Raw genomic sequence first — 14462 nt, forward strand, 5'->3', positions numbered from 1 at the left:
TAAGCATGCGCTGCACTTATCTTATTCTCGGAGAACCCAAACGCTGGGCTTGTCTAGGCTCGGTGCGCCAGCCCGAGCTTGTTTAGCTGAGCTCGGTGCCCCAGACCGATTATCGTCATGGCCTGATTACCGGGGACTAAGGTTAACCCCTCAATCTGAGCTTATCAGACAGGTCATGTTACTAGACAAGATCAGTGGGGGATTCTGGGGCAAGAAACAGAACATGCGGGCGGCCTGGCTTGGCTCGTTCGGCTAACCGAGAAATCTCCTATTGTAGAACCAGTGGATCTCACTGACACGAGATCAACACGGCCTACACGCCACCACTCTGATGCCAATCTTGGAAATAAACAATGGAATCTTGACGAAGCAAATTATATGGTCTAAGCCGGAAGACTTCTCGATGTGATAATGTCAGACGGGGAAAATATCAACAGCTAGAAACACCCTGTAAATCATATCGACTCCTGCAAGACATGTTCAAACTGGAGGAAGACCCTCAAAACCAGTGACCTCCCATAGCCAACCATTAACGTCATCAAGATCCGCACCAATATTCGTATGCCCATCGAGCAAACTGGCAACATTGAGTATCTGGTTCGGCGATATTCCCTGCTCTCCCAAGACAGAAATACAGTCGTTTTCTTGACCCTGCGACTGTGTTACAATGCCTTGTCGGTCGATCAGATGCAACATATCATGTAGACGCTCAAGTTCCTGGCGCCGAAACCGTGCAGGTAGATTCCCACCTGCTATCAGAGCGTCAAGGATATTCCTTGTTAGTTCAAAGGAAGACTCTCCGGCTGCGTCTGGGAAGGGTTGGATGGCGAATATAAGTGCCAGAACGAACCCAGCCGAGAATGCATGGTCGAGGTCGAAGGGGAGAAAGAGCTCTTTGATGCGTTAGCTTGTCGTTGCGGCAAGGTAGTAGATTAGGGGAATCATACCTAGAAGATCCTGCGACTGAAGTGTAGTCAAGATGCGAAGTGATTTATGGGCTGAGTCGTAGCAGGTCCTGACTAAAGCCTTGACAGGCTCGACAATCTCGTAGTTGGCGTTGTTATCATGTCTGCTCATCTCCAGTTTGTCCCTTAAAATACACATGAGGAGAGGTCTCGTAGCAAGCACGATGCACTGGGTTCGTTAATTTTCAGCATTTATACGAAGGGAAGGTAATTTGTCGGGCTAACCTGATGATAGCATAGGTTTAGGGTTGCAGAGACGCGCGATAGTGGACTTTGACTGTCCAACTTCAGATCAGGAGCTGAGTTGAGCTCGGCTCCTAGCGCAGCGAGTTCCCTCAATATACTCATGGTGTTTTTCGGGAACGAGACATCCAGTTTTCCATCGATGCCGTATATTGCTAGCTTTTGTCAGTTCTCTGGCGTCACATATTCAGTGGTGGGCATGACAAACTGTTGAGGACCTTGGTCTTGAGCCTTGATAGCTTGATATGCATTTCCAATGAGCTTGACCTTCGAGGCGTTGTTTGATCCCCTGGAATCGGGACAGAGATATCACTATCTTGAACAGAGCTTGGGGCGCCCATCAACGATGAGAACTTCCGGTCGAGGATGTACAGTGTCCACCATGCATTGCGATATCGCCTGACTTCAGGGTCGTCGGCGGATTCTCCAGCAATATCTCGATGCAGACCTTGACTGAGCGCTATTCTCAAACCCATCCCAAGCTACAGAATGCCATTAGTATCCGTGATCCAAGGAGAAGGGGTACTTACATAGACATAAGCACTGTTGCGGTGATCAACAGCCTGGAGATATAAAGCAAGGCCGCAGCATACTTCAATCGACAGGATAGGATCTATGTACAGTCCATAGGTATCTGGGAAAAGCTCCATTGCTTTCATGAAATACTCACTCCCCGGTGAACCAGCTTTAGACATGCCGCGGGTAAGCAGTCCTTTGCCAAGAGCCATGATAAGGAAGTACTGAACATACCACATCCTGTTCTCAGCAGTCACCGGCGGTGGTCCATCGTTGTATAGTGATAGGAGGGCCGGTATGAATTTCTGCTCGTCAAATAGGTGGTAAGTTTGGACTATGTGGAATTTGACGGTGTTGGTGAGATATAGCGCATAGTCCAGAGAAGGCAGGCTTTCGATGTTGACAACAAGTTCAGATTGCTTCATACTAGGAAGCTCAATATTGAAAGCAACACCATCGTGGTTTAGTGGTACTTCGGGTGAGAGCTCATGGCCCACATACTGAGCCTGCGTTAGCATGAAACGGGGATTGTTTTGTTTGGACAAAAGTACCTCTCTGATCATGCCCATTACATGGTGACTGTATGCCCATGTAGACGAAGGGCCTAGAAAACCTGTACCACTTAGTCTCAAGATCAGCTGAGAGGTCAGATCAACATACGTTTCCTGCCTTGGTGGTCTACAACAAACTTAGATGAGGGCGTCAGTAGAGGATTGGTCATCTGTGGTAGGCCATCGTCGACACTCGTTCTTGGGGCGGTCGCTGTAACCGCTATATCTTGAGCAAAGTTGTCAGTAAACTTCAAGTCAAATGATAACTATTCTCACTTGTACTCGTACCCGCAGAGGTTTTGTTCTTCTTCTGTTTTTGCGCCTCATCCCAATCCTCTGCCTTTCGCTTCAAATCATTGAGCAAGCTACCATAATTCTTAGCAAGATTCGCCTTTATCAGTGCAGTTAGATGCACTCACTTCTCAGATACAACAACCTTGCGATCTTCCTGCTCAAACACGCAGTCTGTTGAGCGACGCGTACAGTTCGCGCATGGACAGGTACCTGAGCAACGAACTTTTCGTTCACGGCATTGCAAACAACTGGAAGATGTTGTGGGTATTTAGTAATTGCTTCATCATTTCCTGAAAGGAGCGGTTTTTATCATGGATTGAGAGCTACTCACGCAATATTCTTGTTGCGTTTTCCCTGCTGTGGGGGCGTAGATTGCGGGTTCATTTGAATGCCTGTATTGTGTATCGGTATCTGTTGTGTTTCTTCTTCTTATTCGCTGTACGTATTACAATGCAATTAGAGAGAATCTATATGCTCAATTTTAAATGAAGTCAACGAAAGGGAAATCACGGTTAGCTGACGAGTCATGGCAAAGCTAATGTTGGTACGAAGGGCTAAAACTTGGCGGATTATCGTATTGCCGGAATTCGATGACAGCGTCTCCTACCCGGTATCTAGATGGTTCGTTTTACTACTTGTAATTAGTCCTTAGTATTTATCTTGTATATTAAACCTTTTCTGATAAAAGAAAGTCGGGGGTTATACTTTTGATACCATCTTCTATTTTTTAGTAGATGTAAATCTATTCTATATGGAATAATTTATCTTATCCTATATAAATTATACTAAATATTTATGTTCTTCTGGCGTAAAATGCTTGCTTTAGTGATGAACGACATTTGAAATTAAACTAAAATACTAGGAGCTCTACAATGTATACCTGAACCGTTCTCGCCCCTCGCATAAATACTTGCCCTTATCTGCTTGCTGATTATTATGTCGGAGCATAAGCATTGTCAACGCAGCTACGACGACGGCAGCAACGTTGATGGCCATGACAGCAACGAGTCCCGGGATATAGTTAGGTGCATCTTGTTGGCCTTCATTCATGTTAGCTAAGACGTGCCGAATGAAGGACTGGTAACTTACGGAAGACCATGCTCGAGTAAATTCCACCAACACCACTCATGCTGATAAGGAACCCCGTGGATACAGCACGTCGAGCATCACCGACGATGTTGTTGGCCTGCCACGCAAGTGTCGTCACAACCAGGCCATTAGCGCCAGCGACGCCGAGAAATGTGCCGACATAACGAGGAGTCGGTGCATTGAGAAAGCCAGTCATGCATAGCCCAATGATGCCAATAAGACCTTGGAAGATGACGAATGGTCCTCGCAGCCTCGTCTTGTCGGCAAGCCACGAGATACCCATGGCTTCGATTACTGCAAACAGCGATGGCGGCGTGCTCAGAATAAACGAAAGCTCAAGTGAGTATCCAAGACCACCTCGTAGGATGATAGGTAGGAAGAACAAGAAGGCGTAGACTCCAACGGCACCGGCCATGTACATCAGCGAAAAAGCCCATGGTTTCCAGTCAGTAGCTGTCTGGCCAATGATCTTCATCGTCACCTTCTCTCGTTCTTCAGGGCCACGATCTTCAGCGAGTCGTTCTTTAACGAAGGCGCGTTCTTCGGGGGTGAGGAATGTGTTTTTATCGGAGTCGGGGAAGTCGACGATGATGAACCATGAGCCAATGCCGGCGACGACTGTGATGGCGCCTTCGATGATGAAGATCCAGCGCCATCTGTACTGGTGAGCAGTCAGATTGAGAGTGGATAGATGAAGAATGCCTACCCTTTATAATGATGAGTCTTGGAAATCTGAATGAGGCCGTATGCAAGAATGTTGGCGAATGCTGACAGCGCAGAAGCTGTCAAGAAGAAACCCGCCATACGCTTCTGTACTTCGTAGCGCTTGTACCAGGATGACACAAGGTATACGCAGCCTGGAAGCTAGTCAGTATGGTTTCCACGTCAAATTTGGGAAAATTGGTAGTTACCTGGAAAGAAACCAGCTTCAAACACGCCAAGAAGAGCCCTGAGTACAGCGAGACCCGCCCAATTGTTCAAGAAGCCAATGCCAAGGGACACCAAGCCCCAGGCAAAAGCTAGAAAGGCAAGCCAATTCGCGGCCCCAAGCTTGTGAATGAAGGCATTGCTAGGGATCTCGAAAATGATGTACCCGATGAAGAAAACCATCAAGACGATAGACACGCGATTACCAACAGCGAGGTCGAGGTCTTCATCCATGCCTGAGATGCGAGCAACCGCAATGTTGGATCGGTCGACGAGAGCGATGGTGTAAAGACATCCGAGGATAGGTAATAGGCGAGTATCGATTTTTCGAAGAACTCGCTTCTCGAATTTGGTGTCGTGAGTTGATTGCTCATGATCTTTCGCCTCAATTTGTTCTAGGTCATGTTTTTCTTCGTGAGACATGCCAATCTCTGGGTGAGATGTGGTGTTTTTTGCCATTGCTATAGTGAAGAAGACAGTGGCCAGATGCTACTGGCAGAATGAGCTCATGCAAGTATCGATCGGATCCGGGGAAGTCTGGGGTTACTTTTATACATGTGCATTCCAGGCCAAGATCGCCACTAACCCTTGTCTCATTTGATAGCTTTCTGGTTTGAGAAGGGTAACGTGAAGGATGGAGGATCTGCAATGGCTAACCACAACCGATGTCGGGGATGGCCATCGGCTATGGTAATTCCCGGGATCATCTCCGCGCAAACAAACATCTCGGTTAAGCTTGAATCAATTTAGCGTGATAAATATGCGGGGTAGACTGCATCCTTCACCCCGGGCCCACTGTTGGATGGCATTCCCCAGGCGGGGAAGGGCAACTATGCATTATCAGGAGGGTTATGAGCTACTCATCATAATTGGGCGCAATGGATCAAGGAAGCCCTTCACAACGGACCAGGCGAACGCCCAATCACGGCCGGAAAAGAGGCACGGCTTGTGAGCGTTGCAATCGGAGACGAACAAAGTGCGATGGATCTGTAACTGGGGTGCCATGCTCAGCTTGCAGGAAGAGTGGCCACCATGAGCAGTGCACACTCATTCAGTCACGTCGTCGAAGGTGAGTTTTTGACATTTCGCAGCGACCAAAGCCTGATCTTTGTCGTTAGAGGGCCCGATGGGAGATACACGCTATTGCCAGACGTTGATTCTCGCAGCTCGGACAGCCCCAGCATTCACCCGAACAACGAGGATGAATCCATGGGTTTGACTACTGGAGGCTCCCTAACAGGAGGAGAACAGAACGGCAGCTCAATGCAACAATCGAGCGATTCGACTATCACAAGGCCTTCTTCTGACCAGCATGCCAGCCCCAACGCCCAACCAAGCGTCGTTGGTGAAAGCTGGTATGCCTCTTATGTCATGAGAGGTTACACTCCAGGTCACACCAGCGTCCATCGACCGATTGGGGAGTGTAACGAAACAGTTCAAAGTGTAACCCGAGACACGAGAAGAGAGAGCGTCAGTAGCCGACCATCCTTATCTCGCGACAAGATTGGCTTGTCCGACCTTCCTTCACCAGGACTGTTAGACCGACTGATAAAAGTCTACTTCGAGAGATTCCACGCCTTCTGTCCAATCCTTGGGAGAGAGTATTTCCTTTCGTCTCTTGAGGACGGAACTATGTCTGGTACTCTACTCCAAAGTGTCCTTTTTGTTGCATCGTTGCACTGTGATCCAGAGGTACTGCATCTCATGGGTTACAGTACTCGATGGGATGCCAACAATGCCCTGTACAACAAAGCTAGTGCGGCCTTTGACGCTGATCGAGAATCGGGTCGAACACACATGATACTATCGTCCTACTTACTCCATTACTGGTTCGGAAGTCCAGCAGCTTATCGTGATTGCCACTGGTGGCTCGCTGCTGCGATACGATCCGCTCAGTGTACTGGGTATCACAGAAGCACAAAGAACAGTAAGATGCTACCAGAGGAAAGGTCGCGGTGGAAGCGCATCTGGTGGTGTCTTTATGTAAGTTCTTTTCCAGTTACAGAGAACAGTGACTAACAAATCAGGTGCGCGATCGTCAGATCGCCATCTCTACCGGTACACCGATGATCATCAATGATAATGATCACGACGTCGAAGAACTCGTCGAGGAAGACTTTCCTGAAGAAGCTCCAGAGACGGTACAGTACATGATATCACAGGTCAAGTTGAGTAAAGCTAGTAAGACTGCCCATACACTCAAGTCCTCAAGATCGTCCTGGGAAATACTGACGGAATAGTGGCTCGATTGTACTTCTCCCACTGCTCACCATCCCGTCTTCCTCTGTGCAAAGAAGCTCGTGTTCTCCACGAGGCCATGAGGGATATCCAATCAACACTGCAAACCTGGCATGAATCGTGCCAGGCATTGAATTTCTCCAACGGTAATCATCATCTAAGCCTGACACTGAAAGTCTGTTATCAGTACGTGTCAAGCTCTCGGTTGCCGAACACGAAGCTGATTCATTAGTTACTATGTGATAAATCTCTCTCAGAGGCTACAAAGGCAGTGTAACGCGTCTAAGGAGGTCAAGCCCGTTCTTGATGCAGCAGCCCAAATTTTCAACCTGGTAGAGAATTCCTTGCTTTTCTGGACACCAGAGCACTTCCCCATGATCTAGTAAGTCACCTACTGTATAAAAACACTCCTGTTCTAACATTGTGTAGTGTCTCCGCTCTATTCTCGGCCATGATGGCTCTTGCAGTTGATGCCAAAGCATCAGCGCCTAAAAGTGACCAGATCTTTGTCAAGATCCGGCCTGGATTACTGGCTCTCAAACAGTTTGAGTCAGTGTATATCCTCGCGCGATGGATCAAGAACTTCTTCATGGATATTCTGAACCGCCCAGCTCCTGTCGATACGGTAGAAGCGCAGAGACCACCTACCAACCTACATGATGATGACATAACTGGCGGGGTCACAGGCTCAGAGACGGTGAACAGCACCGATCTAAGGCATGAGATCCCGACAATTACTACATCAGGTGGCCAAGCCACATATAACGCGACAAGTTTTGAAGACCCCAATTTTGCATTTGACCAAAACTCAGGACTTGACGAAGGCGGGTTTTGGCCGACATACTTGGCAAACGGTGTCTTTTCGGGTGTGCAATCAAGTGATGACATGGAGTTCCCGCATCCTGACTCTTTCCAGTATCAAGCTATGTACTTTCTGGCCGACCTGGGAATAGCAAGTACTGAGCCTATAGATCAATAAACGCGTTGTGAGAGACTTGATCGTAATTTTGGCGTATGAGATCGTGCTCCTCGGCTGGAACGCAGGAAGTCCATATTCTTGGCATTGTTTTAAACGCGATTGATGTCTTGAGCAAGTGCGGGGATCGGAGGTCTACCAACCTATGATTTGCCATAGCATGGGCTGAAGGGATTCGGCTAGAGCCAATAGCCTGTTCTGCTACTTTGGAAAGGGAAATTGCCTCCCTGGGAATGGTACTGTCCATAGCCGAAGGGCTCAAAGTGCGCTGCTTATGATCTGCAGTCCATAGCCGAAGGCACCACCATCCCCGAAGTTCCTTGGAACGGTGGAACCTCATCGACGAGTCGGATAAGAGAATGGAGTAGAGTACATAAGTGATTCTCAAATGAAAGAGGTTTTAATAATAAATTGAAACTAATTGCTTCTATGTAAATTAAATCTCTTAATTGCTTTGCTCTCAGCACTAGAAATTTCTGCGATCTACCTAAGCTGTCATGTGGGCTCCAGGCAGATCGTTACGCTGGGTACGACCTTTTGGTTCACGGCCAGCTTCCTCCCAGACTCGACTACCAGCTCAACACTTTCGGCCAGTTTCGAATACATCACAAGCACATACTTCAGGATCGACAGAATGGCAAAGAAGCAGCAAAGGCAAGTCTTTCATTACATTCATAGACAAAGTACTGATCTAGACCACACAGGGCTATACGTACTGGGACTGGCAGCATTAACAGTCGGCATGGCTGGAGCGCTTAGTGTCAACAGCCTTCCAACAAAGAGACAGCTATCATCAACACAATCGCTTCTTGATACCCCCACAATACAGCACGATCTATCGGCATCAAATATTCAAGCTGCCTGCAAAGAGTTCACTGCAATACTGGGGTCCGAGAACGTCTCGACCGAACGCACAGATCTCGTTACCCATTCTGGCTCAGACTACCAGTCGTATGCCTGGACCGAGGAGTCTGCCATTCTCTCACATGTTGTCCTCTATCCAGAGACAACTGCGCAGGTCTCGGAGCTGATGAAGATATGCTTCCGGCGCCGATTACCAGTGACGCCATATTCGGGTGGTACATCGATTGAAGGCCAATACATACCCCATTTGCAGGGCATATGTATCGACTTTGGTCGAATGAACAACATTGTGGAGCTCAATAAGTATGACCTCGACTGTGTCGTTCAACCTGGCATTGGTTGGATGGACCTAAATGAGGAGTTAGCAGTCCATGGTCTGTTCTTCCCTCCCGACCCTGGGCCAGGCGCCATGATAGGAGGAATGGTTGGAACAGGGTGTTCTGGAACGAACGCAGCTGCATATGGGACCATGAAAGACTGGGTTCTATCACTCACAGTAGTTCTCGCTGATGGCACGATTATCAAGACTCGTCAACGTGCTAGAAAGTCAAGCGCGGGATATGATTTGACGAGGACCTTCATCGGAAGCGAGGGAACCCTTGGTCTCGTCACGGAAGCTACACTAAAACTGGCAGTCAAGCCGCCTTGCGAGGCAGTGGCTGTGTGTACCTTTCCAACGCTACGAGACGCGGCTTCGGCAGTCCGAGAAGTTCTTTCCAACGGTATCCAGGTTGCAGCAGTCGAGATCCTTGATGAAGTTCAGATGAAGAGCATCAATGACTCTGGTTTGACGAGACTGAAGTGGAAAGAAGACCCAACACTGTTTTTCAAGTTCACTGGCAGCGATGAGTTCATCGTGGACCACCTCGCCAAACAAGTTGGAAAGATCACGAAACGAAACCACAGCACGGCATACACCTTCGCCTCCGATGAGACTGAGCGCAACGAATTATGGTCCGCAAGGAAGAACGCCCTCTGGAGTATGCTCGCCATGAGAAAGTCACCAACTGACAAAGTCTGGACTACAGACGTTGCCGTTCCCCTCAGCAGGCTTCCTGATATTGTAGAGTTTGCCAAAGCCGATATCGAGAAAACGGGGTTACTCGGCTCCATCGTCGGGCATGTCGGCGACGGAAACTTCCATACCCTGTTGCTCTTCCCCGAGGAGAAGCGTCATATAGCTGAAGGAGTGGTTCACCGAATGGTTGATAAGGCCATCGAGATGAAGGGTACAGCTACGGGTGAACATGGTGTTGGGCTTGTGAAGAGAGATTACCTAGAGAAGGAACTTGGTAAAGAAGCTGTGGATACGATGCGATCGGTAAGCATTTTGGACTGTCAAGGGTGATGTGATACTAACTCGAGGGCACAGATGAAGAATGCCTTTGACCCATTGTGTATACTGAATTGTGACAAGGTGATACGTATGCAAGCAGCATAAATTAGAAAGTGATTTGCCCTCTCACAGAAACGGAGAATGAAAGGCGGTGGAAGAAGGCGAAGACGAAGAGCAAGTAAAGTTAGAGCTTGTCAAATGCAGAGAGACAACGTCAGATGAAAATTATTGCGATGTGCTATTTAAGTAGATCCATTCGTCGCCTTTGATGAAGGGGTGTTCTCAACAATTTCTATAGCAGCCAAGCATTTCGTTGCAGCGCCCGCGATCAACCCTGAATCCTGCTGGCATAGCATGAAACGCACACCCAGCGTATGAATGGCCCAGTCGTGAATATCAGGCGTGTCATAGATACCTGCAAGACCCATAACCTTTCCATACTTCCTGCATGCTTTGCTCACTCGTGTCAAAGCCTGGCGGAATCTATCGCTGCGAAAATCGGCAGGGGCACCAAGCTCGATGGCCAAGTCATTGGATCCAACCAGTACAACGTCGACTCCCTCCACGGCGGCGATCTCCTCTACTCTTTGGACGGCTCCCTCGTTCTCTATCATGACAAACACTGTTGACGCGTGCTCGTTGGTCTCGCGGATCACGTCAGGCTGAGGAAAGGACTTGAGAGATAAGGCGGGCAGTTGGCCAGTGATTGAACGACAGCCTTGCGGAGGGTATTTCGAGATGGCCACAGCTGCCTTTGCTTCATCTAGGTGGAGTGTCTATTAGTAGAGCAGATAGAACATCCGCATCATATGTTGCTCACCTGCGTTCTGTACATGAGGAAAGATTATTCCCATAGCACCTGCGTCGAGGACTTTCTGGACGAATCCATTGCCGCATTGATGTGGCACTCGTACAAAGGGCGTTATGCCGAGAGCAAGTCCAGCACCACATAGCTTGCCAGCGTCGTCGAGAGAAAGTGTCGAATGTTCCAGATCGATGAAAAGACTATCGAAGCTTGCGTTCTTGGCCAGTTGCACTACTTGAGGGTTTGTGACGAGTCGTACACCAAGGGCCTGGAGGTTTATATCATCAGCACTTAGCAGGTGCGAATTTCTCTACACCATCCAAGGAACTCATGATAGAAAATGAAAAGCACATTGCGTTATGCTGTAAGTAGGGATAATCGGGGATGCATTCATACCTTGCAGAGCTGCCCAGTGGCAGCCCTTGTCTTGAGGGTATTCCGGCAAGCGAGCATTTTTCTTAGACAGAAGTGTGGACTGACTGTATCAAACCTGAGCGCCTGGCCTATAAGTTAATTAGATATCGGTGGGCTGGCTACGCTTGCTTTATCTAGATGGTCAGTCTGCCCTGAGCTCGCAGTCTCCAAACGGTCTTCGGAGACCACTCTCCGGCTCGGGGACTGCTCCCCGAACACCGGATACGGCCCTCGGCAATCGTTGGCACGGTGGACAATGCCTTCGTGTTGGGCTTATCACGCCAATCACCCACAGAGATACTGATGTGCAGGCCACATAGCACGTACCACAAGAAACATAGTTCCGTCTGGTAATCAGCCTGTCTACCAGCTGCCTTAGATTACGCCTTACAGTCATGAGGTCTATAGTGACTGAATAAAGAAAAGTCGCACTGTTGAAAGACTCTGTACAATGGCCATTCCTATTCGCCAAATCCATCAACCCATGCTTGAGTAGGCAGTAAGCTCCTTTGTAAACGAGTCGCTGAACAAAGACTGGCATCCAGAACGGGCTCAAAGGTATGACAGAACCCTATCACCTCCGAAGTCAAACCAAAGGGCAATGACTGGTATCTAATGCGTAAGTATCCATCGATGGCTCATGCGCTCATTGGTCTCTTTGTTAGTGTTGAGGTGATTATGTATTTCCTTCGCAAGCCCGATGCAAGAGTGAGCTTGAGCGCAACTAGATAAGCCTTGTTGCCTCGCAATGGAAACATCATTGCCGAAAATTGGGCGTATAATGCAGACTCTGTACCCAATGCTAATAGCTCCAGAGACTGACACGATAGGAAACCGGAAGCTGGTAGGGCAAGGAGGTATACAATCTTATCTCCGACCTCCTACATCTGACCGAATGCCACCAAAGGACGATGTTCAAGTAAAGAGATGGGTCTTCGTTGTCTAATACCTAGAAGTAATCATGGCTTTTATCGCTTAAACTTCTTGAGAACATTCTTCCACAATCCACCTTCCCAATGGACTTCCTCCTGCTTCTCCGTCTCCTCCCACTCTCGTCTCCCTGTGCTGAGGTCTACGTCTGAAGCAGACCAAAAAGTAGTCTTTTTTGAGATCTTCCACCAAACAACATTGAAAACGAAGATCACGGTGCCGAGATACTTGAGGACAAAGACCTCGGGCTTGAAGTGGGGGATAAAAGCATCATAGCCTGTAGTATCCTAGTTAGCAATTGCTCTTATTTCCTGGGCGAATGGAGGGTGCTCACCATTGAAAACAATAACCAAGAGTGAGATAAATAACGAAAAGTATGAGCCATATGGCTGTAGAAACCCAACATAGGGCAGATCAGCTGCGACGATGCCTTGCGCCTTTAAGGCTTGGCGGAAACGGATGTGAGAAATTAGGATAGCAACCCAATTGAGAACAGCAAAAACGGTCACAAGGCTGACAAAGTAGCCAAAAACAGTCGAAGAAGACTTGCTGGCGTTCATGTACCCCAAGCAGATGAACAAAGACGTGATGCCAACAGCGAATATCGGGTTGCCGTTTTCGCGCGCTTTGGCAAAGATTCTAGGCGCCTGGCCATCTTTGGCGAGACCGTAGAGAGACCGCGAGGCGCAGTAGATGTCTACTAGCATTAGTTCAAGTACATAGACACGGTGAGTGACGAGTTGGCATACCTGAGCTTGCGGCACTTAGAGTAAACACTAACAGGCATCCGTTGATGATGTCGGCGAAGATGGGGACGCCACCCAGAGTCACTGCAACGACGAAAGGAGAAGCGGCTAGAAGGGACATGTTAGCCAACTGATCGCTTAAAGTCCTATAGACTTCTTACCTCCACTCGTCCTTTGCTTAGTGGCGCCAATAAGTTGCTCATTATCATAGGGAACGGCCATGCCAAGCACCAAGACGCCCAGGATATAGAAACAGGCGATTCTCCAGAAGGTCTGTTTAACAGCTCGAGGGACGTTCTTCCGTGGGTTTGGGGTCTCGCCGAAAGTCATGCCTACGACCTCAGTGCCCTATCCATCTTATCAGTAAAGCGTCGTGCCAAGTTTCAAGTCTACGTACCGTGAACCCGAAGCACGCTTGGCAACAGCAGGCCCAGAAACCGAGGAATCTTCCCTTAGGCCCCTCGAGCAAGTATTCGGCAAACGCTCCAGGGTCTTGCCAGTACCGAAAGCCGGATCGATGGTGGTTCGGACCGCCACCCATGGCAACCACGAAAGTGGTGATTATCAGAGTCGTCATGATGAGGATCTTAGCAAAGCCAAGCCAGAACTCGGTTTCGCCGAAGCTGTTGACATGGAGAATCTGGAGCCTTGTTAGATACAAAGGAGGACTTTTGCTGAGGATTTGGGCTGCTTACGTTGACAGTTACAATAGCAACTCCAAAAATGGTGATCCAGATGGCCACGTTCAGATCTGGTCTCCAGAATTGGATAACCAGCCCAGCAGCCGTAAGGTTTGTCGGCGTGGCTATGATGTACTTGAAGAAGTAGTTCCAACCAGTTGCAAAACTATAGCATGTTAGTGCGGAGGTTGCCACAAGAGAGATCATCTTACCCAAGAGCTGGATCAACCATGCGCGTCGCATAGCCTCCAAATCCCTTATTCATGGGAAGGAAAGTCGCCATCTCTCCAATGGCAGTCATGACGAAGAACACCGTGATTCCTATAAGGATGTATGCAATCAAGAGACTGCCTGGCCCTCCTCTGGACAAAGCACTGCCTGTACCAATAACAAGTCCTGTGCCAATTGCACAAGCAATTGAGAACATGAAGACCTGGTGCGGCTTGAAGTCTCTTCGCAGTTCGTTAGGCTGAGCCATTTCACCCTGCGTTTGGGATTCAACCACACCAAGGTCGTTGGTCTTCTCTTTCTCAAATGATTCTGTCATTGTAAAGTAGGCCTTGTAGTGTCTTCCGGTTGTTAAGTTGTTGATTAGTGAAAGCTGTTGATGCGTTCGACATGTCGGTCTTTATCAACAAAGATTCGATTCTAGACCAACCCCTTTCATCCTAGTAGCAGCCACTGAACCTTATCATGGCCTCGGTCCTGCTCACCGAGGTGGGTGCTTGTCATGCTATCTTACCCACTTACCCCATGACACCCCACAAAGCTATCCAAGAATGGCTCCGAGTCTGGGGTCGAGTCAGGCGACAAAATGAGGCTCGATATCATTCGGAACGTGTGGCAAAATTGGGCAGGGGCTTGTTACCCCGCAATGATAAACCTGGG

The 14462-nt window shown here is 48.5% G+C and overlaps 5 protein-coding genes across 5 annotated transcripts; 1 reads left to right on the forward strand and 4 right to left on the reverse strand.

Moving 5' to 3' along the window:
* Positions 1–99: 99 nt before the first annotated feature.
* BKA55DRAFT_191418 (uncharacterized protein) lies at positions 100–3070 on the reverse strand. The gene is made up of 10 exons (XM_046185074.1): positions 2901–3070; positions 2695–2817; positions 2552–2640; positions 2385–2501; positions 2276–2337; positions 1739–2224; positions 1417–1690; positions 1191–1363; positions 948–1134; positions 100–893 (listed from the first exon to the last, which is right to left on the reverse strand). Exons 1-10 carry the CDS (start codon positions 2951–2953, stop codon positions 481–483), a joined length of 1977 nt encoding a protein of 658 aa, XP_046055605.1. The 5' UTR covers positions 2954–3070; the 3' UTR covers positions 100–480.
* Positions 3071–3366: 296 nt separating this feature from the next.
* On the reverse strand, positions 3367–5246 carry BKA55DRAFT_556574 (major facilitator superfamily domain-containing protein). Its single transcript, XM_046191714.1, has 5 exons — positions 5133–5246; positions 4570–5074; positions 4365–4515; positions 3659–4314; positions 3367–3609 (listed from the first exon to the last, which is right to left on the reverse strand). Exons 2-5 carry the CDS (start codon positions 5042–5044, stop codon positions 3437–3439), a joined length of 1455 nt encoding a protein of 484 aa, XP_046055606.1. The 5' UTR covers positions 5045–5074; positions 5133–5246; the 3' UTR covers positions 3367–3436.
* A 217-nt stretch (positions 5247–5463) lies between these two features.
* BKA55DRAFT_590107 (FAD linked oxidase) lies at positions 5464–10104 on the forward strand (the record flags this gene model as incomplete). Its single annotated transcript, XM_046195040.1, has 9 exons — positions 5464–5654; positions 5704–6568; positions 6613–6788; positions 7056–7205; positions 7253–7750; positions 8292–8392; positions 8504–8817; positions 8917–9984; positions 10081–10104. The coding sequence occupies 9 exons, from the start codon at positions 5464–5466 to the stop codon at positions 10102–10104; spliced, it is 3387 nt and encodes a 1128-aa protein (XP_046055607.1).
* Positions 10105–10241: 137 nt separating this feature from the next.
* Positions 10242–11257, reverse strand: BKA55DRAFT_660318 (Pyruvate/Phosphoenolpyruvate kinase-like domain-containing protein; the record flags this gene model as incomplete). Its single annotated transcript, XM_046197550.1, has 4 exons — positions 10242–10762; positions 10820–10874; positions 10914–11072; positions 11201–11257. The coding sequence occupies 4 exons, from the start codon at positions 11255–11257 to the stop codon at positions 10242–10244; spliced, it is 792 nt and encodes a 263-aa protein (XP_046055608.1).
* A 795-nt stretch (positions 11258–12052) lies between these two features.
* Positions 12053–14407, reverse strand: BKA55DRAFT_191473 (amino acid permease/ SLC12A domain-containing protein). The gene is made up of 7 exons (XM_046185075.1): positions 13787–14407; positions 13590–13740; positions 13292–13534; positions 13056–13242; positions 12898–13002; positions 12483–12845; positions 12053–12425 (listed from the first exon to the last, which is right to left on the reverse strand). The coding sequence occupies exons 1-7, from the start codon at positions 14119–14121 to the stop codon at positions 12187–12189; spliced, it is 1623 nt and encodes a 540-aa protein (XP_046055609.1). The 5' UTR covers positions 14122–14407; the 3' UTR covers positions 12053–12186.
* Positions 14408–14462: the final 55 nt, after the last annotated feature.

Source organism: Fusarium redolens (assembly GCF_020744475.1).
Source record: "Fusarium redolens strain MPI-CAGE-AT-0023 chromosome Unknown BKA55scaffold_2, whole genome shotgun sequence".
Taxonomy (NCBI): domain Eukaryota; kingdom Fungi; phylum Ascomycota; class Sordariomycetes; order Hypocreales; family Nectriaceae; genus Fusarium; species Fusarium redolens.

Bases quoted from the DNA above. Each gene is read 5' to 3' on its own strand.
- BKA55DRAFT_191473 (XM_046185075.1), bottom strand. From the start codon at position 14,121: ATGACAGAATCATTTGAGAAAGAGAAGACCAACGACCTTGGTGTGGTT. The intron at 13,741-13,786 runs GTAAGATGATCT...AACATGCTATAG, and splicing joins ATGGTTGATCCAGCTCTTGG to TTTTGCAACTGGTTGGAACT. The intron at 12,426-12,482 runs GTGAGCACCCTC...AGGATACTACAG, and splicing joins CTTGGTTATTGTTTTCAATG to GCTATGATGCTTTTATCCCC.
- BKA55DRAFT_191418 (XM_046185074.1), bottom strand. From the start codon at position 2,953: ATGAACCCGCAATCTACGCCCCCACAGCAGGGAAAACGCAACAAGAAT. The intron at 2,225-2,275 runs GTACTTTTGTCC...ACGCAGGCTCAG, and splicing joins TAATGGGCATGATCAGAGAG to TATGTGGGCCATGAGCTCTC. The intron at 1,691-1,738 runs GTAAGTACCCCT...GGCATTCTGTAG, and splicing joins GCAACAGTGCTTATGTCTAT to CTTGGGATGGGTTTGAGAAT.
- BKA55DRAFT_556574 (XM_046191714.1), bottom strand. From the start codon at position 5,044: ATGGCAAAAAACACCACATCTCACCCAGAGATTGGCATGTCTCACGAA. The intron at 4,315-4,364 runs GTAGGCATTCTT...TCACCAGTACAG, and splicing joins AAGACTCATCATTATAAAGG to ATGGCGCTGGATCTTCATCA. The intron at 3,610-3,658 runs GTAAGTTACCAG...ACATGAATGAAG, and splicing joins TTACTCGAGCATGGTCTTCC to GCCAACAAGATGCACCTAAC.